The 26,277-nt window shown below is 34.1% G+C and overlaps 1 protein-coding gene across 2 annotated transcripts in view; it reads right to left on the bottom strand.

Annotated features, from left to right (window-relative positions):
* Positions 1-26,277, bottom strand: part of NIPBL (NIPBL cohesin loading factor) — a 192,509-nt gene that overhangs the window by 87,501 nt on the left and 78,731 nt on the right. For both annotated transcript variants that reach the window (XM_067730541.1, XM_067730540.1), the window contains exons 4-10: positions 25,944-26,071; positions 20,207-20,306; positions 19,539-19,690; positions 14,344-14,504; positions 13,343-13,439; positions 9,986-10,612; positions 2,459-4,084 (exon numbers count right to left, since the gene is read on the bottom strand). In XM_067730541.1, coding sequence (XP_067586642.1) covers positions 2,459-4,084; positions 9,986-10,612; positions 13,343-13,439; positions 14,344-14,504; positions 19,539-19,690; positions 20,207-20,306; positions 25,944-26,071 — 2,891 coding nt within the window. The remainder of the gene's footprint in view (positions 1-2,458; positions 4,085-9,985; positions 10,613-13,342; positions 13,440-14,343; positions 14,505-19,538; positions 19,691-20,206; positions 20,307-25,943; positions 26,072-26,277) is intronic.

Here is a 26,277-nt window from a genome sequence, read left to right as displayed (position 1 = left end):
GTTGCATATATATTGATATATGTGTGTGTATATACATACATGCACGTGCATACACACAAACACCATACTCTAACAGGCAGACACACCCAGATTACTCACTAACATCAACATATCAAGTATATACATTTGTGTTAAAAGGTATATTTAGGAAAAACACTGGATTAGTACTAAAAACTTTGTATTCACAAGCAATGAAATCACATGTGGAAAAAACCAGGAGAAATAATACAGCAGTTACTAATTAGGAGCTATATTCATTTCTTGATATTCAGCTATAAGGATTCTTTGTTAGAACAGAGTTTAGAAAAGCAAGGCTGGCATAAATAAGCTGACAGAGGGCAGGGGAGAAAAAGATGGTCTAGATCAAGGGGACAAGAGGGTACCACTTTCCATCTTTCCATCTGACTCTTCTAAAGTTGTATAACTTATACTCTTTAGTTTATATATATAAGCCACTTCCAAACTTTCAGTGAAAATTAATAAAGACAATCTTTATCTAAAAGACAACAATTCTAGTGCAAGCTACTACATTCTAACAAGCTCTTTTACCTAAACGATTCTGAAAACATGCATTCAAGTTAAATACTAAAGACTATTAATTAAAGCTAAAATCTTAATTAATTTTTATAGATCTGACAGCCGTAATTTAAAATCTGAAAGCTTCACTAAAATAGTACAAATATTAGTGATTCAGAGGCAATCTGTTTTCATTTTTGAAAGACAAAACCAAATAAATTAACAGTGAGAAAGTAAACGTTTGAGAAGACAAGAATAAAAACAGATTAGTCGTGACACGTTATTTATTCGAATACAGTTCTTAGTAGTAATACTGTTTTCAACGAACTTTTTTTGATAGAGAAGGTACAACGGCATTTTACAAAACTAATAACCAATACACCTTCTGTATCTCCTAATACATTAAGTGCAGTTACACAACTTTCTGTGATGATGCAAATGTTCTCTCTCTGTGTTAATAAGGTAAACACGTCACATGTTGCTACTGAAAATATAAATTTTAAATTGTATATAGTTTAAACTTAATAGCCTAAAGAGGCTAGTGACTGTCATATTGGACATCACAACTCTAGAGTTTCATGTATTTGTTTTTTTTTTTTGGGGGGGGGTTTTTTTTGTTTTGTTTTTTGTTTTTTTGTGGTACGCTGGCCTCTCACTGTTGTGGCCTCTCCCGTTGCGGAGCACAGGCGCCGGACGCACAGGCTCAGCGGCCATGGCTTACGGGCCCAACCGCTCCGCGGCATGTGGGATCTTCCCGGACCGGGGCACGAACCCGTGTCCCCTGCATCGGCAGGCGGACTCTCAACCACTGCGCCACCAGGGAAGCCCCTCATGTATTTGTTAATAAGTATAAATCTAAGTTCTTAATGAACTTCTTTCATAGAATATGAATTTAAAAATCAAATAAACTATCACCTCTGTTGCCTTAAAAACTATATCCCAATCTATTTATATTGCATGGGCTAAACAGGTCTTACCACACAGCATCATTAAATTTTATATATACATATATAAAAAAATAGTATACAAAAGAACACAAAATAATATTTTCTATACAAACTGCCACTGTATTCTCAGCACTTAAGACTTTTTTTTCCTCCTGGAAACAATACTATTTATGTAACCAGAGAATTTAACTCAGAACCATGAGAAAAAAAACCACAAAAAACCCCAAAAACAAAACAAAACAAAAAAAACCCAAACAAATAAAAATACCAAAAAACCTTTAAAACTGATGATTTAACCCAATTTAAGAGGTAACTACCATTCCCTATTACTCTTCCACAGAAAAGGGTAAAACTACATATTTTAAAAAATGAAACATTCATAACTAATCACCTCCTCCACAAAAAGATGAAATAACCTTTTATATAACTTTCTAAACTATATACATTCAAACTATTCATCAGTAATTAACTCAGAGACAGATCTGTGAGAAAACAATATTAAGAGACACTTAATTTTCTTAAAAGAATTTATAATGTTGAGTTTTTTATACCACATAGCTTTACTGAGACTTTAGAAATTAAAACTCAGTCAATTTATTACCTAATTATAGAGAATGGATTCTCTCTACAGTCAAAATAACTTTTTAAAAAGTTGTTAAATACATCTATTTCAGTCATCCATTCAAATCGTTCACTTGATTAGCAAGCAACTTTCAAAAATACTGAAATAATTAAACAGCAAAAGGAACTCTTCTCTGTGAACCAACAGTAAAAATCACGACTACGGTGAGTAGTAGGGGTGGGAGAAAAAGAATTTTCAATGAGAACTTTTTATCTATTATTACAGCAAATAATTTCACTGTTGTTTTATATTGTTCTTTCCATGCAGTAGTGTTTCAATTTTTGTAAATTTCCATTTTTTTTATCCATAGTAACCCTAAAACTTAAAAGAAAACTCACTAGAACACAGATGACATCAGAGTAAGTATTCTTACCTTTATTTGACTTTGATGGTTTATTCTTGATAGGTTTAAGGGAACTTCTTGATTTATCCTCTCTATCTTTAATAAGTTTCTGAACATCATCCAAAGACAGTTTTTGCAGGACTACTACAGGCTTAGCTCCTTTATTTAGATCTTCAACTAATCCCATTTTTTCTACTTTGTCTTTCTGCTCTCCTTTCATTTCCATTTTCTTTGTCTCCTGAGTAATATTGCCATCTTTATCCCTCTTGATTTTTGGAATGACAAAATTTTTCAATGCACCAGACCTGCCCCCCAACAAATAACTTGGAAATTCTGCCTTATTGTCAGGGTGTGTTTTATTACTGTCTACTTTACTCTTGTTACCCTCTGTCCTTTTGTCATCTTTACTATTTGGTGATTTAAAACCAGGCTTATCAGGTCTTGATTTATTAGAATCTCCTTGTTTAACACGAGGACTGTCAGGTCTTGCTTTCTGCTCCCCAGAAGATGGTCTTTCCCGTGAGTCCCCTGATTCATGTCTGTGTTTTCTTTCTATTTTATCAGGTTTTGAACCATCAGATTTAATGCCATGTTCATTTCTACTAGAGGATCTCAATGTTTCTGGTCTTCGAACCCTAGATTGATCCCCCCGATGTCGTTCAGATTCACTCCTGTCATCTGACTTTTGTTTACTATCATGGTCACGTCTTAGTGACTCAGAAATAGATCGCCCATCAGGTCTCTGCTTTAAGGCTTCAGCTCTTTCTGATTTTAACCGAGGTGAATCAGATTTGATGTCCTGTTTATGTTTAGACACTTCAGGTTTTTTCTCTGTTGATGGCTTTCCAGAATCCCTCCTATTTTCATGCCTATGTTTTGGTGTTTCAGGCCGACCTTCAGTTTTTTGCTTTGGAGTTTCAGGTCGGCCCTCACCTTTCTGCTTTGGAGTTTCAGGCCGTCCATCACCCTTTTGTTTTGGGGTTTCAGGATGCCCATCACTCTTTTGTTTTGGAGTTTCAGGTCGGTTTTCACCCTTTTGCTTTGGGGTTTCGGGTCTTGACTTTGTTGTTTCTGATCTGCCATTATTTTGTTTGTTGTCATTTAACTTTGTGTCAGACACTCTGTTTTCATTCTGTTTAGGCTCGGCTGCGGTGCTCTCATTTTGTCTGGATTCGATCATTCTGTTCTCATTCTGTTTAGGTTCTTCTGTTTGCACCTCAATTTTAGTTTCTATCTTACTTTCACTAGATTTTGTCTCTACCAATCTGTTTTCATTTGGTTTAGACTCTGCCAATCTACTTTCGTTTTGTTTCGCTTCACTCTTTAAAAGCTCAGGATCAGACTTTTTTTTAGGAGTCTCAGGATGGTTTTCTGGTGTAGATTTAAGATTTCCAATAATATCTTCCTGAAGAACAGAAATAGGTGCATCATTACATTGTTTGATTTCTTCAGGCTTTTTTATGGAGTCTGAATCCTGAGTTACAGAGGCCTGAGAGTCCACTCTTCCTGCCTGATGAAGATCAATGCTAACCATTAATGCTGGCCTTGACCCATTTCCCGTAGAACCCGTCTCCTGAGAAGCTGGTCTATTACCTCCTGTAGCACCCCCAGCCTCCTGTGGGTAAGAATCTTGTTTTCTTTTTTTCAAAGGCTTATCTGAAATTCAAAGATAAATATTCAGTATCAGTAACAGACATATATTCTTATCTTATTAAAAACCATATGGACTTTGACTATTTTTTAAAGTCACATTTTTTAAAAATGTGGTGAATGCAAATGTCAATACACATATATAAAATAGTAGGCACGAATGGCATAATACTTTTAAACCAATGTTTGAGGAAATATTCATGCTTGCTGTACCTCAATAAATATTAACAAGTATAGTATAAAGATCATTTAAACTGCTAACTGAATAAAAACTACAAAGAGCCCCAAATTTGCCAACATACAAAACAGGGTGCTTTTGTCACATGTAAGAGAAGTATGGAAAAGAATAAAACTCAAAAGAAAATAGAAATCATGCCACTGGAAAATAGGTAAATGAGGAGAGTAAGAAAAAAAAAAAGAATTTAATAGTTTGTTATTAACCTTTGATCCAGGATTCAAATTCTTCAAGGTGTCAACAGCACAAATGGAATTTAAAAGCTAACACACAGTTAGAAGTATCTTTAGACAAGGAAACATAATTATAAAAATGAGAAGCATTATAATAAGAACTTTTTAGATAAATGCTATCTTTCTTAAGCAACTTCAACTGAAGAAAAATGCTTCAGCTCTTCAACATAAAGTTCTAGGGGTCTATATACTGGCTTAAGAAGAAATTATTTACAGTATTTATGTGCAATTTAAAGACAAAAATACACACAAACACAAATCTACCACTATAATAAAATGTCATGGTATTTTTAACAGCTATGTATTTCTGTGCATGATTCCACTTGACTCAAGAGGCTCCTAGGTCATTTTCTATAAACTGAATTTCCAATTCTATAAATTGAATTTCCAATTAGGTCTTGGGAATCATAACATGATATATAACTATAACATTATAGCACCCTGAGACTTTGCCTGCTTTAATGATACTTGCTGAATTGCCTGGCTGTTTTAAAAGTTATTTTTAATCTTTTTTATTATTCAGGAGAATCTTTAGATTCTCTTATACTATTCATTAATGTGATACAGTATCACTTAAGGAAAAGATCACAAGGTGAAAAGTCAAAATGACCACTAAAAACAGCCCCTTAATATTAGGGAACCAAGTTCTGAAAAAAATGTTTTTAATAGTAATGATGCTTTTATACACCAAAGTTTCATCATTTTGTTTTGAAAGTGAGAAGTAGCAGTCCCTTACAGCTTACAATCTAATCAAATATTACTAAAATTTACTTCAGATATTTGCCAGTAATTTTTTGAAGAACTAAGCCATTCTGCTTTTTCAGTAATTCAGAAGTCAAATCTATCATCACATATACTCCACTTGCGAAATAACTACACGATGATAATAATAAAGTATATTATCATTAAACTGTTTTCCCTAGTTAAAACTAACCTGGTAAGAACTTATATGAAGCTTTCTGCATCAATACCTAAGAAAAAAGCACTTAGAATACTAATTTATAGAATTTTGCTTTTGAATGTTCTGCCACACAAAATCATCTTTATATCTTGCCAATGGGCACACCAAATAATTATTACCTCAAAAACAGGATGCTTGTAACCTTATACTTATCCCTTAAACTTCTATGATAAGCATTTAGAAAAAAATTTTAAGGATCTAGAAATTTAAATAGTATAATCTAATCTAAGATTTTTATATTTTTCAATGAAATATGCTTCATGAAAGTCATTAAAATGGTAACCTAAGCATACTTAAGAACTATTAATAACATAGATCTCAGGCATCTGAAGATCTCTCTTAAGAGATCTGTGGCTCATCCTATAAATATGAACAATCTTTCAGAAGAACATTAAAATAACTTGAAGGCTAAATTTTAAAAGATTACAAAATACTTAATAATTAATAGATCATTAACCTCATTCTAATTTATCTTTCATTATTAAAATGGAAATTTAGCAAAGTGTTTAATTTCAAAGAATTATCATGTTCGATTTAGTTATCTTTATAGATACTATGATTATTTATAATAAAAACATGAAAAGCATTTGCACATGAGTGGTGTATGAAGATTGGGGAAGATCTTATAATTTTCTCTACTATGCATAAAATATTGCTAAATACAAAGTTCAAATTTTTCAACTATTGAAAGGTACTACATCTGTTCTGTAAAACCTGGAAAAATTACATTACTGCTGCAAGAACTCCTGGATACGTTAAGAGCATGCAGGTTCTGATTCACTTCATCTGATTCAGTTCCACCACGAACTTATTCCTGTAAAGTGCCTCTGAATCAGCACAGGCCACTTTTGTCTATTCACTTTTGTTATCAGTCTTCATTATATAATAATCTTCACCTAATGATGGAAAGCCATCTCTATGAAGAATAATTTTAATATTTGGGACACTATTACCTGTAAGCCCTCTAAAGCACTGGGAGCCATAAAATTAGCTATCAAAATACAGGTGTTCCTGAAGAAAATGCATACAAAAAGATATAATTTTAAGACCAACAACACTTGTCATCTTGATACTGGTATTTTGAAAATAATATCTGGCCCTTAAAGAAATTGTGAACTCAATTGTGCTTGTACGAAACAAACTATATCACTTGCCTAAATCTACAAGTGATAAATGAAAACACTTAAAGCAAAAAGCAGAACAACTGTACACACAATAGCCAATTTTAAAAAATGAAAAAGTCCCATACCTAAACCACAGTACAGGCTAAGTGACTAATTGTCCTATTCCTGTCCCAAATCCCAGTCTCTTATTCCAAATGACAATAGATAATAATTTACTTCTAATCAGGGTTACAGTGCAAGAATATTTTAACATCATAAAAAACATTAGTGAAGCTAGACCATTCCTTATACTTGCTAACATGGAAAGTGGACCTTGGGAAAAGATGAAACAGGCAAAGATGAACAAAGAAACCCCCTCTTAAACAAGAGAAAGCAGGAATTTTCAGCACATGGAGATATTAATGTCTATGACAGCTCATCCCAGAAGCAAAGAAAAAGAGCCTTTTGAAATTAATTTATGTAATTACAGATGTTAAAAGTTTGAGCAGAAGACTGAGAAGAAGGTCCTTCAGGAATATTATAAAATATTAGGTTGCACAGAATTAACCTATCAGTGTATATAAATCTCTCCAAAGAAGAGAGAACAGGCCAAAGGAACATAAATATCTAGCAGCCAGAAAAGTGTCTTCTGTGTGTGCAACAGAGGTGTATTAGGTTATACCACAGCCTGTGTAAAATATTTCTAAGAGTATTCTCTCTCTTTTCCTGAATTCCATAGTTATCAAACAACCATGTTTGCCAAACTTTCTAATCTATTTACAAGGTACAGGTTTTTGATTTATGGTCTATCGAGGGGAACGCTTCATTCATTCGTAACAAATGAATATAATGGGAAACAAGCTCAGAAACTAGAGCAGAGCACTCAGTAAAACCATGTATACCACACAAGTAGTCTTGTTTGCTCCTTGCTACCAGCAATAAAATAGTTATAAAAAAGTACTCAGTGTCAAACTTTAGAATACAGTAAATATCAATTTTACAATATACAGTAGTTCTAAAATGTAGTGGTAACTAGTGATAAATTCATTTCAAAGAAGTATTTCGTCTCTCAAGGGCCGACTGTAAGACTACCACTTCAGAAAACTTTACTTTTATTTATGACCTCACCTACAAACTTAGAGCAACATACCAACCCTTTAATCTTTCCAAAATCTCAAGATAACTGCTTATATATAAAACACTATCTCATCATACAATGCAGAAGTTGAATATAAAATGACAAGATACAAATGTTAGCTGGTACCTAAAATTCCAAAGGCTTTCAAATAAAGCTGTCAGAAGGCAATTTAGAGATGACAGCACTAATATGAGGTCGGCCAAATCAGCATAACCAATTTGGAAAAACCATCTAAATCAAACTGAAAATCAGATAGTTCATCTTTTCCCTTAAATCTTCATAGAACCAGATACCTCTGTAAGTCAAATTACATTGTTTCAAAATTGTAAGTCAACTTTGCTCACTCAACTTTTCAATTATCTTTGTTATAGTCACACCATCAGAGATTACAGAGAAAACTGATAATTAAAATTAAAATATACATAACAAGTGTCAGGAAGAACAGTATGATGCTGTTCGTCGATTCTGTTTTAATCTCCCAAAGAAAAGTTAGTAGTCTAAAATAAGTTTGCTAACATGCAATTAGCATTATTTACTATCCTTATTTCCATTCAGTTTTTATAAGTAAAATCTTTGGTTTTAACAAATATGACAGAGTAAAAGTTCAAAAAAGTAAGAAAAAAAGTTCACCATTTCCTCTGCTTTCATTCCTACCAACAATCAGGTCATTAAAAAAAGATTATACTCCTTTTAAAGAATATAATTTTCCAAAACACAGATTAAAACGTCATGCAAAAGTTCAGTTCTCAAGGCAACTAATATTTCTTGGTCAAGAAATTACAATTGTATATGTTTTCTGCAAAACTGTCACAGGACTCAGGAATTTTGGAAAGGTTAATATTATTGAGAGCAGCTGAATAATATTGCTCTCTTCATTTGACATGCGTATACTTTTATAAGAGGTTAGAGGAAGAGATATATATTGGAACACATAGAGTTATTTCCTAAATCCCACACTACTAAGCAAAGAGAAAAAGGGCAAGCAACACTTTATTTCATCTTTAATGTCCATGATTTGCTAGTTAAAAACAAAACAAAAAAACACCACCAGTTCCCTAGCCAATAAAATGAAGATTTCTAGCAATCTCTTTATTTGCATCTACCCGTGATTTACGCACTTAGCAAACACTGTAATACAACAATTACCAAATACAGTCTGTTTTTCCAGTAACATTAAAAAGAGACAAATGATAGACAGGAAACATAGTATGAATCTTCAGCATGTTTCTCAGCAGAGGAACACAATTATCTAGAAATGATCCTGTCACATAATGAACAAGATCATAGATAAAAATGAGCTCTAGTCAACATCAAGAAGTTTTGTTTTATAATGACCAAATAGAAACTCTAAGAACTATAAATTAATCTAGAATAGTTAACTATAAAATTAAATATTAAAGTATTCTTTGGTTTGAATGTTCAAATATGTATATGCGTCTACTGTAGAGACATCAAATTCATAAATTACTAATTTCAACCACTGATTCATTAGTCTCTCTAAAAATTTAAGAGATTTGATACATAATGTTCACCAAATAATCAAGAAATTAACAAAACTTACTTTGATTATAATTTTTATAAAGCACAAAAAGAAAGCCCATAAACTCATAGAACAGGTGTCTTGAAAACCCATCCTAATATACTAGTCAGACAAAAGAGAACACTTAACCATAATCACCAACAAAAGATCCCTGATTCTTAAAGTTTGCTATTTCATATTAAAATTCTTTCCTAATTTTTTTACTTAAAAAAACCTTCACATTTATTAAGAGATGACAGAATTAGAAACTAAGTGAAAAATCTAATCGCATAATAAACATACAAACTTTTCGTAAATGTAATGATTCAAAATAATTCTATAGCGGTTAACCTTGTTTTGGTAGAAAAAAGATAAAGATGCAAAATTCTATTAACATAACTTGTGGAAAACACATGTAATATAGAAATGCTTATGTTCATTTTAGTAGACAAACACAGATAAAATCACTTGGTATATAATAGGTGACAGATGTGTTATATAGAATTACCATATCTCAGATAGTGGTTTTAGATAAAAAATGAAATTAAGCTTTAACTTCTGAGGGACGAGCATTTTAGTAATAAAACCATAATTGAGGAGAAACATTAAAAATTATAAAATATAATGAGAAAAAGAAGAGTTACTTTAAAAAACTTTTTTGACATTATAATTAAATATTTGCCATGAGCATGAAGTGGTAGTAATGAGACTATTTTACCTTTATCTTGAACTTCTTTTGAAAAGCGCTCCCTTTCAATAGCCGATTCTCTCTCTATTCGCTCAATTTCAGCCAATGCATCCAATTCCACTTCATCATATATAGGTCCCTGTTGTGATACCTGTTGCTGATTCTGTACCACAGAAGTCTGGGGCTGTTTTGTAGCAACTGAAGTGTTCTGCTGTAAAACAGGCACTTGATTTGCTGGAAGGAATGCTGTTTGTTCTTGCTGCGACAAACACTGAGCAGCATTTAGTGGGCGGTTTACATCCTGTGGAGTAATGGGTGTTTTTGAAGTCTGTCCTGGGTACTGCACATTAAAAGGAATATCATTTTCTGAAACATTGCTATTTTCCATACCAGAAAGCATATCCTCTTGCTGGTCCATGTCTGAAGACCTTACTCGAGAAAGTCTTAATGTAAGTTTAGTAGAGTCCTTGGATGGAGAGCTAATGATATCATACATTGCAGCTTTCTCACTCTGGTCTTTTTCATCCTTGCCTAATTTCATCTTCTTTTGCTTCTTTTGTTTTCTTTCTGGAGAATCTAACAAGATGTCTGGTGGAACATCTCGAGGTGATGAGCAAGGTAGAGACTGAGACTGTAGGATTAAAGGTGGTCTTGATCCTAGAAAAACAATTCAACAGGAACGAACAGTTGTGCTAGTTTTACATTTTCAGACAATGTGATAGACACATTAAATAAGTGACAATACAGTACCACTAGAAAAAATGTTAAATTATCTCATCCAAGCTACTTATTTACAGAATATGAAAAGAAAGCCTAAAGATGTGTCCCCCATGGTCTTTTTGCTTGCTGGCAGATGATCCAGGTTTGAATTAAAATATGAGTATTCCATCTTCCAGACCAGTATTATTTCTATTTTTTCACGTAAAAAATATAAATACTTAGCTTGAAAATGGCAAAGACTTCACTATTTCTAAAGATGCAACACAAATATTTTGGGTATGATAATCTCTATTCTCTCACTTATTATCTAAGAAAACTGATGTGTATAAAGTAAAAATAAGTCTGTCAAATTACAAAAAAATAAAAAAAATAATCCTAGGGTGTACACTCACAGGAATACTTAATGGTATAAGAAAAAGGAAGTGGGAAAAATTACAATGATCAGTCTTCACTTACTTAAAAAATTGGTGGTAAAGTATTAATTTATACCTTTATGTGGTCTTCTCTTTCTCCCTCCACTTAACATCATTCACATACTCTCTTCAGCTTGCTAATCCTCCTTTTATTAGAAAAATATGCAGGGCCAGCAAATAAAATATCTTCAGCCCAGATCCCATTAAATTAAACACTATACGATATAAGGAAGTGTTAAAAGTAAGCTAATCGAATGGGAAAATTTTTCCTAGTTAACAAGTTGTCAATGAGGAAGAACTACATCAATATGCTTCAGAAATAAAAGTATAGTTGTATCTGAATAATATATACATTTCTTTGAATTAATTATAAAAATTTAAAAAACCCATGGGAAATTATAAAAATCAGTCAAGCTAAAAGTGCTTTATATATGGTTGGCCAAAAAATGTTCGTTCGGGTTTTCCATAACATCTTACACATTATAACACGTCATATTGCCTTTTTATTTAAAGTTTACATGTCACATTATATATATTTTAGAACAAACTTTAAATTCCAACAATTTATCTAAAAATTAAACTAGGCTAATTGAAGATGCATTCAACCTTCAAAACTAGTTGGAAAAACCCCTCACGAACAGAAATAGAGGCTTCTGATGACTAATGTGTTCGTGAGGTTAACTGTCCTAAAGTTTTCTTCTCTTTCTATCTAAAGTTATCTATCCACCTAACAATCCATTCATCCATTCACTCATCTATCCATCCTCAACAGTTAGAGGAAAAATGGTCTGGTTATCTAGAGCAACCAGCTATCCCACTGTTATTCCTCCCTGGCACTCTGATTATTTCTTACTCTGAAAATACTTGTGAGATATGTACCTAACTTTGACACCTAAAGTACAAATAGAGTTACTCTGGAAGTTGTTCTCTCTTTCAGAAGCTGGGTTACTTCTATGTCTGGAAATTCACAGAATTATAGAATTAGAATGGCTCATAATTCTAATTATTGAATTAGAATGGCTCATAAAAGTTCAACTTTCACCACATGAAGAATATCCCTGATCAAAGAGTTGGAACATAATCTCTGAAAAAAAAAATCTTTACAATGAGGCAGACCAGTCCATGTTTTAGACGGCTATAATTAGAATTTGTCACAGATAGATAAAATTTATTATCAGCTATATTGCAATTAATTAAAAGCTACTTCTTTAAAGTGGATACAATATTCTCTTCCAACAAACTTGGATGACTCCAATTATTAGACCTTAGTTTTAAGTATTTTAAAAAATAGTTCAAACATGGACTCAGAATTTTGTGACTCTATTATACACAGAAGACCACGCAAGGTTCTTTGGGAATTTGAAGATAAATAAAATAAAATTCACGTCCATAAGATAGTACAGGATAAGTTATTAGAAAAAACAGAAACTAACGGCTTGGGGAAACCAGGGAAGGGTCAATAGAAGATCACCCATTTAACTTAGAATTTGAAGAATTAATACGATTTTAATAAGCAGAGATGAAAGTAGGTGTAAGAGATCTAGTGAAGTAATTAACATAGAACAGGCCAGATTCTGATAAATGACTACCTAAGAAGTAAGAGAAGACTTTAAAGATAATTCAGGATTTGGAATAGCATTAAGAGAAACAGGAATGGCAGAAAGAACAGTGAGTACAATTTTGAACATGAATTTGAAATACCAGCTAGATATGAGGAGGTTTTGTCCGGAAATGAAAAATTACAACTTGGGAGACAGGACTGGAAGCAAAAGACATTGATCTGGGGGCCCTGTTCATAAAAGTAACAAACGCTATTACCAAAACTGAGTAAAATAGCCAAGGAAAAAAGTACAATGGAAGATTAAAAATCTAATGACAGAAATCTTGAGAAACGATAGAGCAGAGAAAAGAGCTAATGAAGAAAAAAAAAAATCAATGAAAAAAGGATGAGGAAAATAGGTGGATTCAATATAAAATAAGTTTGGGGGGGAGGGTGAAGATTAGGGAAAGCTGATCAATAATTTCAAATATTTAAGAAAGATGAAAAAGACTGTGGTTTGAAAAGACCACTGGATTATTAGTAAGAATGATACTGTATATATCTGAAAACAGTATCAGTAAGTACAGGTTCATTTTTTTCTACAATAAGTGAAAAACAATAGAGAATAATTTTTGGTAACTGCATTAAGAAGTCTGAATTCTTTACTCAACTTGAAATGTGAAAAATTTAAGGAAATTTTAGTTACAATGATACCTTTTGGAGTTCCATCACTTCCAGCAGGGGAACATACTGGCTGTGGAGACCTCAAGGGAAAAGATGCAGCATTCCTCATTGTTGAAGAATCTCCATCCTAGGAATAGAGTATAACATTTATATCTTGAATGATAGAAGAGGCTTTATAGAAATCTTAAAGAGAACCAATAAAAGACATAAATTACTGACAGGTAAAGTGTTGGTATTCAAAAGCATTATTCTTCTGCACTTTCCTGTTTTCTTCGTGGTATATCTTAGAAGAATTGAAATTGTATCCAAAAGAATCAACAGCCTAAGCATAGCAATGAATAAGAAAACTGGTATTACTAGTATGCTCCATTTTTGTTTGCTATTTTCTACCAAAGGAGCTCTGAACATCCCACCAGGCTGTAAATGTAAATGTCTTGAGGGCAGAGTCCAATGTCATCTTTGTTAAACTTAAATACATGTAACTTATGCGATAATACCACCAAACCAATGACAAGACAGATTTCCAGTATGTGGAATATTTCAGTAACATTAAAGCAACATTAAATTTCAGGGAAAAAATTTCTGTACAAGTCTTAGAGGGAAAAAGAGCTAAGCACTAATAAATAAAGGCTCATTATTTAAGAGGACATCTGTGTGAGCAAACATTTAAAAATGAAGTATATTTCATTAAGGACCTCAACCTCTAGACCAGAGGTTGGCAAACTTTTTCTGTAATGGGACAGATAGTATATATTTCAGGCTTTATGGATCATATACAGTTTGTCACATAACATTCTTTGTTGTTGTTCTTTTAAACTCTTTATTATAACTGTGAAAATCAGTCTTAGTTTATGGGTCAGACTATTGGCCAGTTTATCAACCCTGCTCTACAGGTACAGCTAGATTCTCAGACCCAGTATAATCCTCAATAAAAGGTAGATATCCTTCAAATTACAGAACTGAAATACTAGGTTATAAGACAAATATTAGAACTATTTTATTACCTTAATGACAACTAATATATTACATACGTCACTACTTAGCCTGTGCACCATGTGTAGGTAGTCGTCACTTGAGCCATGTCTAGGATTATCAGCATGATGATTAGCAGAATTGCCAGACAACGAACCAGAAACTTTATTATCATGTAGGTTTCTCAAACCACCTGCAACAATGGGACTTGATACCGATGCTGAAATTAATAAGAATTTTAAAAAAGCTTTATAAAAATAAACTGTTAAAATTCTTACAGGACAATAATAATTGCTCACAAGTAATATTTTAGCATACATAAATTACAAAGACTAATATAATGAGCTGGCTGACTATCCAGAGCTTGATCAAATCTTAACACTTTGCCACAAGTCATTCAGATTGATTTTTGAAAAGAAATAAGACATTAGATATGGCTGAAGCTCTCCATATATCTGCATATTCCTCTCCTCTATTTCTTTCCCCTTATTCCCTAAAAGTAATCACTATACTGAATTTAGAGTTCACTCTACCTATGAATACCTTTTTACCTTTGCTATAAATGAATATATTCTTAAATAACACATAGCACTGTTTTGCACATTATAACTTTGTATAAATGGTATATGTATTGTATATATCCTTCTATAACTTGCTTTTTAAATTCAATATTGTGTTGAAATGTATCCATTTTTATATATGTAGTTTTAAATTCATTTACTTTGAATAAATACATATATTCTGCTGCATAATGTACATACTTTATCCATCCTTGTGTTACTAGTTTATTTTTTTATTTTTAAAAAATATTTATTTGTTTGTTTGTGCCAGGTCTTAGTTGCGGCAAGCGGGATTCTTAGTTGAGGCTTGCTGGCTCCTTAGTTGTGGCAATGCAAACTCTTAGTTGTAGCACGCAAACTCTTAGTTGTGGCATGCATGTAGGATCTAGTTCCTGGACCAGGGATTGAACCTGGGCCCCCGGCATTGGAAGCGTGTAGTCCTAACCACTGTACCACCAGGGAAGTCCCCTGTTAGTAGTTTCGATCGCTTGAGTATTTTTGTCATCATAAACAATGCTGTAATGTGTATTCTTGTATATGACTTTTTTACAAATGTTTCTTAGGAGTGAAATTGCTGGATATTCCTGTTTTTAAACCTTACTAAATATTAACGAATAGCTTTCCAAATTATTTATGTTCACTCTACTGGTAGTAGATAAGTGTTCATACTGCTCTATATCCTTGCCAATGATTTTCATCAATTTGAAGATGGGAAATGTCTCTGATAGCCACTTTAATTAGCATTTCCTTCCTTAATTAACAGTGAAGCCAAGCATCTTTCATGTGTATTGGACATTCAGATTCCCTACTGAACACAAAATCATAAAAATTACTCTCTGATATTTTCTTTCAAAAGTTTCATAGTTTTGTTTCTTCACACTTAGTCTTTAATCCATGTAAGAATAGAATATCTTTTCCATGAATGCTTGCTAGAACTTGAGATAAAACTGCCTGAGCATTTTTAGCCCCACTCCTACTTGTAAGGGAGATAGATTTTTTTTGCGGTACGCAGGCCTCTCATTGTTGTGGCCTCTCCCATTGCGGAGCACAGGCTCAGCGCCCATGGCTCACGGGCCCAGCCGTTCGGCGGCATGTGGGATCTTCCCGGACCGGGGCACAAATCCGTGTCCCCTGCATTGGCAGGCAGACTCTCAACCACTGCGCCACCAGGGAAGCCCAGGGAGATAGATTTTTAACAACTGAAGGAGGTATGTATTTTAAACGGGAACAGATATTGTCAAACTGCTCTCTAAAATGGTTTTATCAATTTATGTCCCTATGAAGACTGTATGAAGTTCAAATTTCCCTGCACACTATAAAATGTTACTAATCTGACAGATATAAAATTTTATTTCAATTTAATTTTGATTTGCATCTCTTTAATTGTGAGCCAGGTTGACCGTACTTTCGTATATGTATTAAATCTTTCCGTATCCACTTTGTTTTTCTTTTTCAGTAAATTGTTTAATTCTTTAGTCTATTTTTGTCTTATTCTTATCAACCTGCATAAGATCTTGCTGTATTTAAAATTAATACTTTGTAATAAATATTGAAAAAGTTTTTTCCCTAAATTTACTTGTTCTTATTTGTTCTCTCCTATTACACAGAAATTTAGAATTAATCTGGGTTTTTTTTCCATTTCTAGAATCCAGTCCTGCTTAGAAACAAGGCCTTCTCGACCCTAAGGTATCCAAAATTCACCCCATGTTTTCTTCTTATAATTTCTTTTTAAATTAATTAATTTATTTTTGGCTGCATTGGGTCTTCCTTGCTGTGTGAGGGCTTTCTCTAGCTGCGGAGAGTGGGGGCTACTCTTCGTTGTGGTGTGCGGGCTTCTCATTGCGGTGGCTTCTCTTGTTGCAGAGCGTGGGCTCTAGAGCGCAGGCTCAGTAGCTGTGGCACACGGGCTCAGTAGTTGTGGCTCGCGGGCTCTAGAGTGCAGGCTCAGTAGTTGTGGCACTCAGGCTTAGTTGCTCCGCGGCATGTGGGATCTTCCCGGACCAGGGCTCGAACCCGTGTCCCCTGCATTGGCAGGCAGATTCTTAACCACTGTGCCGCCAGGGAAGCCCCTTCTTCTTATAATTTTATGACTTAAAATACAAATGTAAATAGTTCATCCGTCTAGAACACTTTTGCTCTAGATGATCTAGGAATCCAAATAAAATTTCAAAATGCCTAGCCAACCAATCCAACATGATTTATTAAACAATCCATTATTACACACTGATTCAAAATACCATCTTTAGAATGACAAAATTGGAAAATCACCATTTTCCAATGACCAGTGTAAAAATTGATGAAAAGAGAATCATTATTGGATGGTAAACCCTTTAGGATAGAGATTAATAGGAAATAGGACAGTTACATGATTTCAAAATATCACGTGACAGATTGCTCACTGATTGCAAAGAAATATTATGTTCCTTATAAAAGAAGACATGGAGTAGTCATCACCTAAATGTCACTAATAATGAAGCCACTTGCCATTATATGCCCTCTGATGTGATGCAATATCAAGTGTACAACATTACTTATTTAGTACCCTTGCCAAAAATATACAACTAGAAACTAACAGAGCCTTTAAAGATAACTTCCAGTTGGTAGGAAATATAGGAAGTATATAAGCAAATTAAACAACACAATGAGGAAACAGTGAAGTCTAGAATATGGGATATTCTACAACAAAAGTAGCACAGACTCCTCAAAAAACCAAAAATTACTGTCATGGGGAAAGGGTATGGGACTGTTTAGATTAAAAGAGTCAAGAGATGTAAAAACCAAATGCAATGTGTGAGAAACTAGATTAGATCCTATGTGGGGAAAAAAAGGTTATAAAAGACATATTTGAGGTCAACTGGTGAAAACAATGTAGATGGCATCAGATGATACTACAGAAATGTTCTTAATTTTTTTAGGGGTAAATTATTACACTTGGTGTTTATAAAGGAGAACTGACTTCCTAGCAGATGTATTTAAGGACAGAGAGGCAGAATGCCTGTTGGTGAAATGTTTCACTGTGCTATTCTTTCAACTTTTCTGCATGGTTAAAATTTTTATAATATAAAGTGTTTTTTTTGTTTTTTTTATAAAGTGTTTCTTAAATATTACCTTTCACAAACTCTATATTCCCACAGACATCTGCCTTATTTCTGGACCCATTACTGTCCCATTTACCAATCTATTTGTTCCTTACCACATTAAATTTTCTTATTTACAGTAATTTTGGTATCTGTGTGGGGCTAATCCCTTGTATTATTTTTGGTCTCTCAAGTATCTGAGAATTTCTAAGAAATGACTCATTACTGAATAGGCCCTCAAACTACATTGTTCTTTTGATTTTGTGATTTCAATGTATTCTTTTGAAAAAGCTGGGTTTATCTTGTTATAAAACAACAACAGTGTTTAGAGTAAAAATTTATGTTTTTTTTCTACACATATTTATGTGGATATTTCCGTATGAAGCAAATATGTCCTTTCAATATTTTCCCTCTTTATTAATTACATTTAAAATGTTTCACATAACTTTGGCATACCAGAGTAATATTTAACAAGTATCAAGAGCCCATATACACGCATACTTCTGTTCAGTACTCACACTAAATTCTAAAATTTTGGAGGTGTCTATTCCAAAGGTGTGATTGGTCTCCAAGTTTTTCCTTGACTTACTGTATCAAATAGGCTCAACCTACCATTTCATTATCTAGCTTTGGAAAACCAGAAGTTGGCTGTTTTAATAGATGACACTAAGTTAAAAGTTTGTAAGATAAAAGTTTATAAATGAAGCATGTTTTGATCCATGCATAATAAAAAACCAAGAATACAAACAGGTACTAATGACTGACTGCGAATGTTAAAAATTTGCTGTTAATTATGAGGGATAAAAACACAGATATCTGTTATATTATCTTTTGTACTTTTCAAAATTTCTTTAAAAAAGTACAATATACTAGTAAATACATTATTTAATAGCCATGACATAGAGCCCAACGCAGTATGATCTTAAAAAGACATCATAGGGCTTCCCTGGTGGCGCAGTGGTTGAGAGTCTGCCTGCTGATGCAGGGGATACGGGTTCGTGCCCTGGTTCGCGAAGATCCCACATGCCGTGGAGCGGCTGGGCCCATGAGCCATGGCCGCTGAGCCTGCGCGTCCGGAGCCTGTGCTCCGCAACGGGAGATGCCATAACAGTGAGAGGCCCACGTACCGCAAAAAAAAAAAAAAAAGACATCATATTATCAACAATTGACTTCAAATGAGAACTAATAATCTAATCCCAGAAAATTTTGAATCCAAGATTATTAATTTTCCTCTACCAGTACTGTATCTACTTGATATTATAATCTTCACACAACATATACTTTACTAATTAAAACGTAATTCTTCTTTGACTTAGTGCTACTGTAAGAAGCCCAATTAAATAAAGCAGTTCCTAATTTCATAACCAGATATACTCAGTTGTATAATATAATAAGGTAATCCAAAGAGTCAAATTACACTGATCTTTTTATCTCCCAGATGACTTCCCAAGTAATAAATGTAACATTTTTAATAATATAAGCCACAGCTTAAAAGAAACGTTCACTGACAAAAAAGTATACAGTTTAGTATTTGTGTTTTAAAATTTATAAAAAGAAAAAAATGAATTTGCTGGGAACTAGAGGCATTCCCTTTAAATAAACAAGCAACTTTCTTACCTTGCTGCATTTGTGGATGTGTTGTATAACTTGAAGGATGGGAATATGGCATGTATCCTGCAGGGCTTTGTGGGGCATATGGACTAGGCACTGGGCTGTTTTGTTGTGGCATAAATCTGTTCCCAGAGCTTGTCTGTGGTGGCACAAACCGGCTAAAACCCAAAATCCAAATAAACAATATCAGGAAATGAAATAAATATGATATTCCTTGATATTTCACTGTCATAAAATTCTCCAAACTCTAATTTGTATAAAATATATGTACACAGAAAAATTCTGAAAAATAAATAACATACAAAAGTCATTCACAATTCATAATCTAAGAGTTATATTAAGCAGTTTGTAAAAACTGGAGTAATTCATTTATTTTACATGCTCCCTAAATTCTACTCAATGAATTTTCTTATTTATCTCAAACACGCTGGTTATTTTAACACATTCTTTTGTTTGTATGAAAATAAGTTACTATTTATTTAAATTAGTATATTAGAGCATTTCCACATATAACATTTTAAGGCAAATATTCATGTGGGTTACTATTTAAGGCTAAGCATCTAAACTTTTTAACTACACGTAATTCACCATTACCTAAATGTATGTATACACTATATATTCCTAAGCATATTTACTACAGAAAACAGTACTTAATAAAATGATATATACATTACCTGGAGGGGCTATGTGAGATAGTGGTTTGTTGATAATTGGAAGATGCAGGACTACTGTGCATGGAATTCTGAGAAAGTTTATACTGAGACATCATCATTCCTACACAACATACAAAAATGGTAAAACATGTTATTTTCTTCCAATGGTAAAGCATTCTTTAAGTGATTTAAATCAACCATTCTTTCACAAACATTCAAAAGTTCTTTCTGTTCTTTTCTTTTTGACCAACATGTTAAGTTTGTAGAGCAAAATATAGAAACTATAAATTTCAAGTACAACCAATTTTACCAAAACATCCTTTTAGCATATAACTAATCCAGGGACAGAGACAGAGATATAATTTTTTGTTTTTAAATTTACTTGCTTACTTATTGTCCTATCATTTAGCCTTAGAATTGAAAAGAACTTTCAGAAGTTGCTCTATCTAACCTCTTTCCAAATACTACACACTTCTGTCTACAACAGGCTTTTGGATGGTTTTTCTATTACATGGAATACTTTATTACATACATCTCCCACCTTAGGAGCTTAATTTTACAACTCTATTTCATTGTGATTCGGACCTAAGTTTTTTTTTTTTTTTTTTTTGGCGGTACGCGGGCCTCTCACTGTTATGGCCTCTCCCGTTGCGGAGCACAAGCTCCGGACACGCAGGCTCAGCGGCCATGGCTCACGGGCCCAGCCGCTCCACGGCATGTGGGATCTTCCCGGACTGGGGCAGGAACCCGTGTCCCCTGCATCGGCAGGCGGACTCTCAACCACTGCGTCACCAGGGAAGCCCGGGACCTAAGTTTTAAAAAGTACTTTACTTAAGGGTCCAAAGTCTGAAGTACTGAAATTACCATCTGAAAGTCTGTTAACAAACAACAGAATGCTCCTGTTCTTTCTTCCACAGTAATTCTTGCCATAAAATAGGATTAAGTGAATATTTGTTTAATGAATGAAAGTGTGAAAAGAGCTTTCAGATTCTCACATTTCTTTTCAAGTTAGACACTGTTCCTTCAATTGTTGCATAAGTGGCATTTTGTTATATAGGAGATGCAGAAAAATTCAGCTATTTAGACACTCTAAAATCAAAGATAAAAATCTATGATTAACTCTGACCTTTCTTATGGTATGTATAGCCAATCTTTCTGGGAGTTTCAAGTATCACATTATTTCCCCAAATTTCATTTCCTGCTGCTGCTATGAAAAGTGCCTTTCACCAGAAACATTCAAACAGAAGTTACATGTTCATTTGCCAGGAACTACAGAAAGGATTCTAGCTCTACCACAGTGGCTGAATGAGATGAGAGCACCTCAAAGTCTAACACTAATAGCGTGTTTTCTATGTAGTCTAAATTTCAATTTATGAATTTTCTCTTCCAACTCAAATTCAGTACTAAATCATACATTCCATGGCTTAATAATTTAATTACTATAACTACTGTTGCTGAATTTTTTTTTTTTTTTTGAGAGAAAGGGGGCAAGACTCCATGAGATGGGAATTAAAAAGTATTTTCTCCTGAATTAACAGTCATCACTGTGACAAGCTGGAATTACTAGTTTGGAGGCAGTGGCTTTATAAATAAAAGGGGCAAATGAAATACTAGTAGTCCTTTCTGATTCTCTCAGAGATCCAAAGAACTATGAACGAAGTGATGTGCACATTATTAAATTTTTTCCAAATGTGTGACTCACATTTACATTTAACAACCAAAAATCACCTTTTAAAATTTTAAAGCCAGATGGAAAATGCTTAGGAAAAAAAAATCACAACATGCAATGAATCAGTTTTTAAATGCTAGTTTGTTTTTACAAAGTAGGATATGGAGAAATGAAACAATGTTTCAGACTAAAAAATAAGCATATATAGTAAAAACCACAAAATATGCGACTGAAAGGTGAATACTCGAAGTTTCTTATTAAAGATATAAGTTATAAAAATGTAGTATAAATAGCCTCGGAAGACTTCCTTTATTCAACCTTACATTTATTTACGTCATCCTATACTCAATGCCCTTATCCTATTTCCTATTACAGGCATACCTCAGAGATATTGCAGATACGGTTCCAGACCACCGCAATAAAGCAAATATCGCAATAAAGGGAGTTACATGAATTTCCTGTGGTTTCCCAGTGCATATAAAAGTTATGTTTACACTATACTGTAGTCCATTAAATGTACAATAGCATTATGTCTAAAAAAACAATGTACATACCTTAATTTAAAAATACTTTATTGCTAAAAAATGCTAACCATTGTTTGAGCCCTCAGTGAGGTTGTAATCTTTTTCCTGGTGGAGGGTCTTGCTCAATGTTGGTGGCTGATGACTGATCAGAATGGTGGTTGCTGAAGGTTGAGGTGGCTCTGGCACTTTCTTAAAATAACACAACAATGAAGTTTGCTGCATTGATTGACTCTTTCCTTTCATGAATGACATCTCTGTGGGACGCAATGCCATTTGACACCATTTTACTCACAGTAAAACTTCTTTCAAAATTGGGAGTCAATTCTCACAAACTCTGCTGCTACTTTGTCAGCTAAAGCTTATGTAATATTTTAAATCCTTTGTGGTCATTTTAACAATCTTCATAGCATCTCAGCCACAAGTAGATTCCACTTCAAGAAACCACTTTCTTTGCTCATCCACAAGAAGCAACTCCTCATCCATTAAACTTTAATCATGAGATTTCAGCAATTAAGTCACATCTTCAGGCTTTACTTCTAATTCTAGTTCTCTTGCTATTTCTACCACATCTGCAGTTACTTCCTCCACTGGAGTCTCGTACCCCTCACAAGTCATCCATGAGAACTGGAATCAACTTCTTCCAACTTTTGTGAATGTTGATATTTTGACCTCTTCCCATGAATCATGAATGTTCTTAATGGCATCTAGAATGGTGAAACATTTCAGAAAGTTTTCAATTTGCTTTGTCCAGATCCATCAGAGGAGTTACTATCTATGGAAGCTAGAGTCTCATGAAATGTATTTCTTAAATTAATAAGACTCGAATGCTGAGATGACTCCTTGATCCATGGGCTGCAGAATGGATGTTGTGCTAGCAGGCATGAAAATAACATTAGTTTTGTTGTACATCTCCATCAGAGCTCCTGGATGACCAGATGTGCTGTCAATGAGCAGTAATATTTTGAAAGGAATCTTTTTCTGAAAAGCAGATCTCAACAGTGGGCTTAAAGTATTCAATAAACCATGTTATAAACAAACATGTTTGTCATCCAGGTTTGTTATTCCATTTATAGAGCACAGGCAGAGTTGATTTTGCATAACTCTTAAAGGCCCTAGGATTTTCAGAATGGTCAATGAGCACTGGCTTCAACCTAAATTCACCACCTGTATTAGTTCCTAGCAAGACAGCCAGCCTGTCCTTTGAAGCTCTGAAGCCAGGCATTGACTCTCCTCTCCAGCCATGAAAGTCCTAGGTGGCATCTTCTTCCAATACAAGACTGTTTTGTCTACACTGAACATCTTTTGTTTAGCACAGCCACCTTCATTTTTTATTTTAGTTAGATCTTCTGGATAACTTGCTGCAGTTTCTACATCAGCACTTGCAGCTTTGCCTTGTACTTTTATGTTATGGAGATAGCTTCTTTCCTTAAATCTCATAAACCAATCTCTGCTAGCTTCAAATTTTTCTTGTGCAGCTTTCTCACCTCTCTCAGCCTTCGGAGAATTGAAGAGTGTTAGGGCCTTGCTCTGGATTAGGCTTTGGCTTAAGGGAATGCTCTGACGGTTTGATCCTCTACCCAGACCATTAAAACTTTCTCCATCTCAGCAATAAGGTTATTTAGCTTTCTTAACATTCAAGTGTTCACTGGGGTATAGCACTTTTCATTTCCTTCAAGAACTTTTCCTTTGCTAGGTGGCTATATGGGACAAGAAGCCTAGTTTTGGCCTATCCTGGCTTTTGACATGGCTTCCTCACTAAGCTTAAGCATTTCTAGCTTTTTTTTTTTCTTTTTTGCAGTACGTGGGCCTCTCACTGCTGTGGCCTCTCCCGTTGTGGAGCACAGGCTCCGGACGCGCAGGCTCAGCGGCCATGGCTCACGGGCCCAGCCGCTCCGCGGCATGTGGGATCTTCCCGGACCAGGGCACGAACCCATGTCCCCCTGCATCGGCAGGCAGACTCTCAACCACTGCGCCATCAAGGAAGCCCGCATTTCTAGCTTTTGATTAAAGTGAAAGACATGTGACTGTTCTTTTCACTTGAACACTTAAGAGGCCATTGTAGAGTTATTAACTGGCCTCATTTCAATGTTGTTGTGTCTCAGAAAATAGGGAGGCCCAAGGAGAGGGGAACTGCCAGTCCTGCCAAAACATACATTTATTGATTACACTGTCTTACATGGGCGCGGTTCCTAGTGCCCTCAAACAATTACAATAGTAACTTCAAAAATCACCAATCAGAGATCACCAGAACACATACAATAATAATAAAAAAGTTTCAAATATTGTGATAATTAACAAAATGTGACAGAGACACAAAGTAAAATGCTGCTGGAAAAATGGCACTGACAGACTTGTTCAGTGTGTGGTTGCCACACATTCAATTTGTAAAACAGGCAATATCTGAGAAGCACAATAAAGCGAGGTGCAATAAAACGAGGTATGCCTATAGCCTTTCTTCCAATCAACAATCTCTCCATATTTTCTTTCATTCCAACACTCTTCCAGAGTATGTGTAATTCTAGCTTTCCTTTCACCATTCCTATCTGTCTCCTACGACTGCCATCTAGCTTATTAGTTCTGATGAAGATACAGTCTTGCCCTGCATACCTACCTTTGATTTCCTGAAAGGAAATTTCCCTGGATTCACTTTGGGAAATGGATAGTAACTATGCAATTGCTTTAAAAACACAACTTACACACAAATATAAAGAATCAACAAAGTAATACTATTAAAAAATAAAACTAAGAAATGGAATGGCAAGCTTCATGGAGGTACTGTCAATAAATGTGGCAATATTCTTGAATACAAGTAACCAATTAAATAAACTAGACCTTCCTGGGTTCTCTAAACTATTCCCTTCTGACTGTTTTAATCTTGAGAGGGAAGCAAGTACTTGGGCTTGCCTGATTCAGTAAGCTTCAGACCAGAACAATGCTCCTAACTTAAAGGTTCTTCTTGACTACAGAAAAATCATATCTGTGTTGGACATCACATTTTTATGGGTTTTCTAATGCTTACTATAAATAGAATTTTCCTTAATAGTAATACTTATTATAAACCTTTTTCTATTGCTAAGGCAACAGAAGTGTTAAACCAATTACTACATAACCATGAATATAGTCACCATCGATTCTAAAATTAATACCTGGTATAATTATTTATACATGTACTACATGTTGAGAAGCTCTGCAGATATTTTTATTTATTATTTGATTAATGAAGACTCCTTTCATATCTATTCTATGATTTTTTTTAAATAAAAAAATTCCTAAAGCTCTTTCATTGAATGAACTAATAAAGTCTGAAATATCTAGCAAACCACATATTAAGCTTTGCCTAATTCCCAAGGAATTTAGTTACATATTAAACTGCAAGAATGTTAACATCCGTTTAGTTTCCTTTTCGTTCTTGGCTTCATTCAAGGTATCAACACGGCATTAACAGATGACAAGCTAGCTTGTTAAAGGACACACCTGACTTTAATTACATGTGAAACAAGTTCTAATATGGGACACATTAAAAATATATATATATACTATGAAATTCAATTATTAAAAACCTCACCACTTTGTACATATCTGTTCTGCATACTTTTCTCCCTGAAAACGTTAGGACTCCTCGCCAGGATGGCCTGCAACAAGACTGGTATGTCGCCTTCTGGATCATCACTGCCAAGGTTATCTTTCAACTCTCTGGCATTGAAAAAATAAATACAAAACATTAAAACAGTGATGGATGATTAAGAATTCACCAGTGAAATTCAGAAAATGCTGAGGCAGAAAATCAAGAAGACTTATGGTATAAAAATAAATTACACAAGCATGTCTAACAGTTTCGTGGATTTTTGAAGACGCTAATCCTAGAAGAAAGAGAATTATCAAAAAAATGATAGAGGGGA

The sequence above is a fragment of the Pseudorca crassidens genome, chromosome 3, assembly GCF_039906515.1.
Source record: "Pseudorca crassidens isolate mPseCra1 chromosome 3, mPseCra1.hap1, whole genome shotgun sequence".
NCBI classification, from domain to species: Eukaryota; Metazoa; Chordata; class Mammalia; order Artiodactyla; family Delphinidae; genus Pseudorca; species Pseudorca crassidens.
The sequence above is the reverse complement of the archived record's forward strand: the minus strand, read 5'-3'. Positions and strand labels throughout refer to the sequence as shown.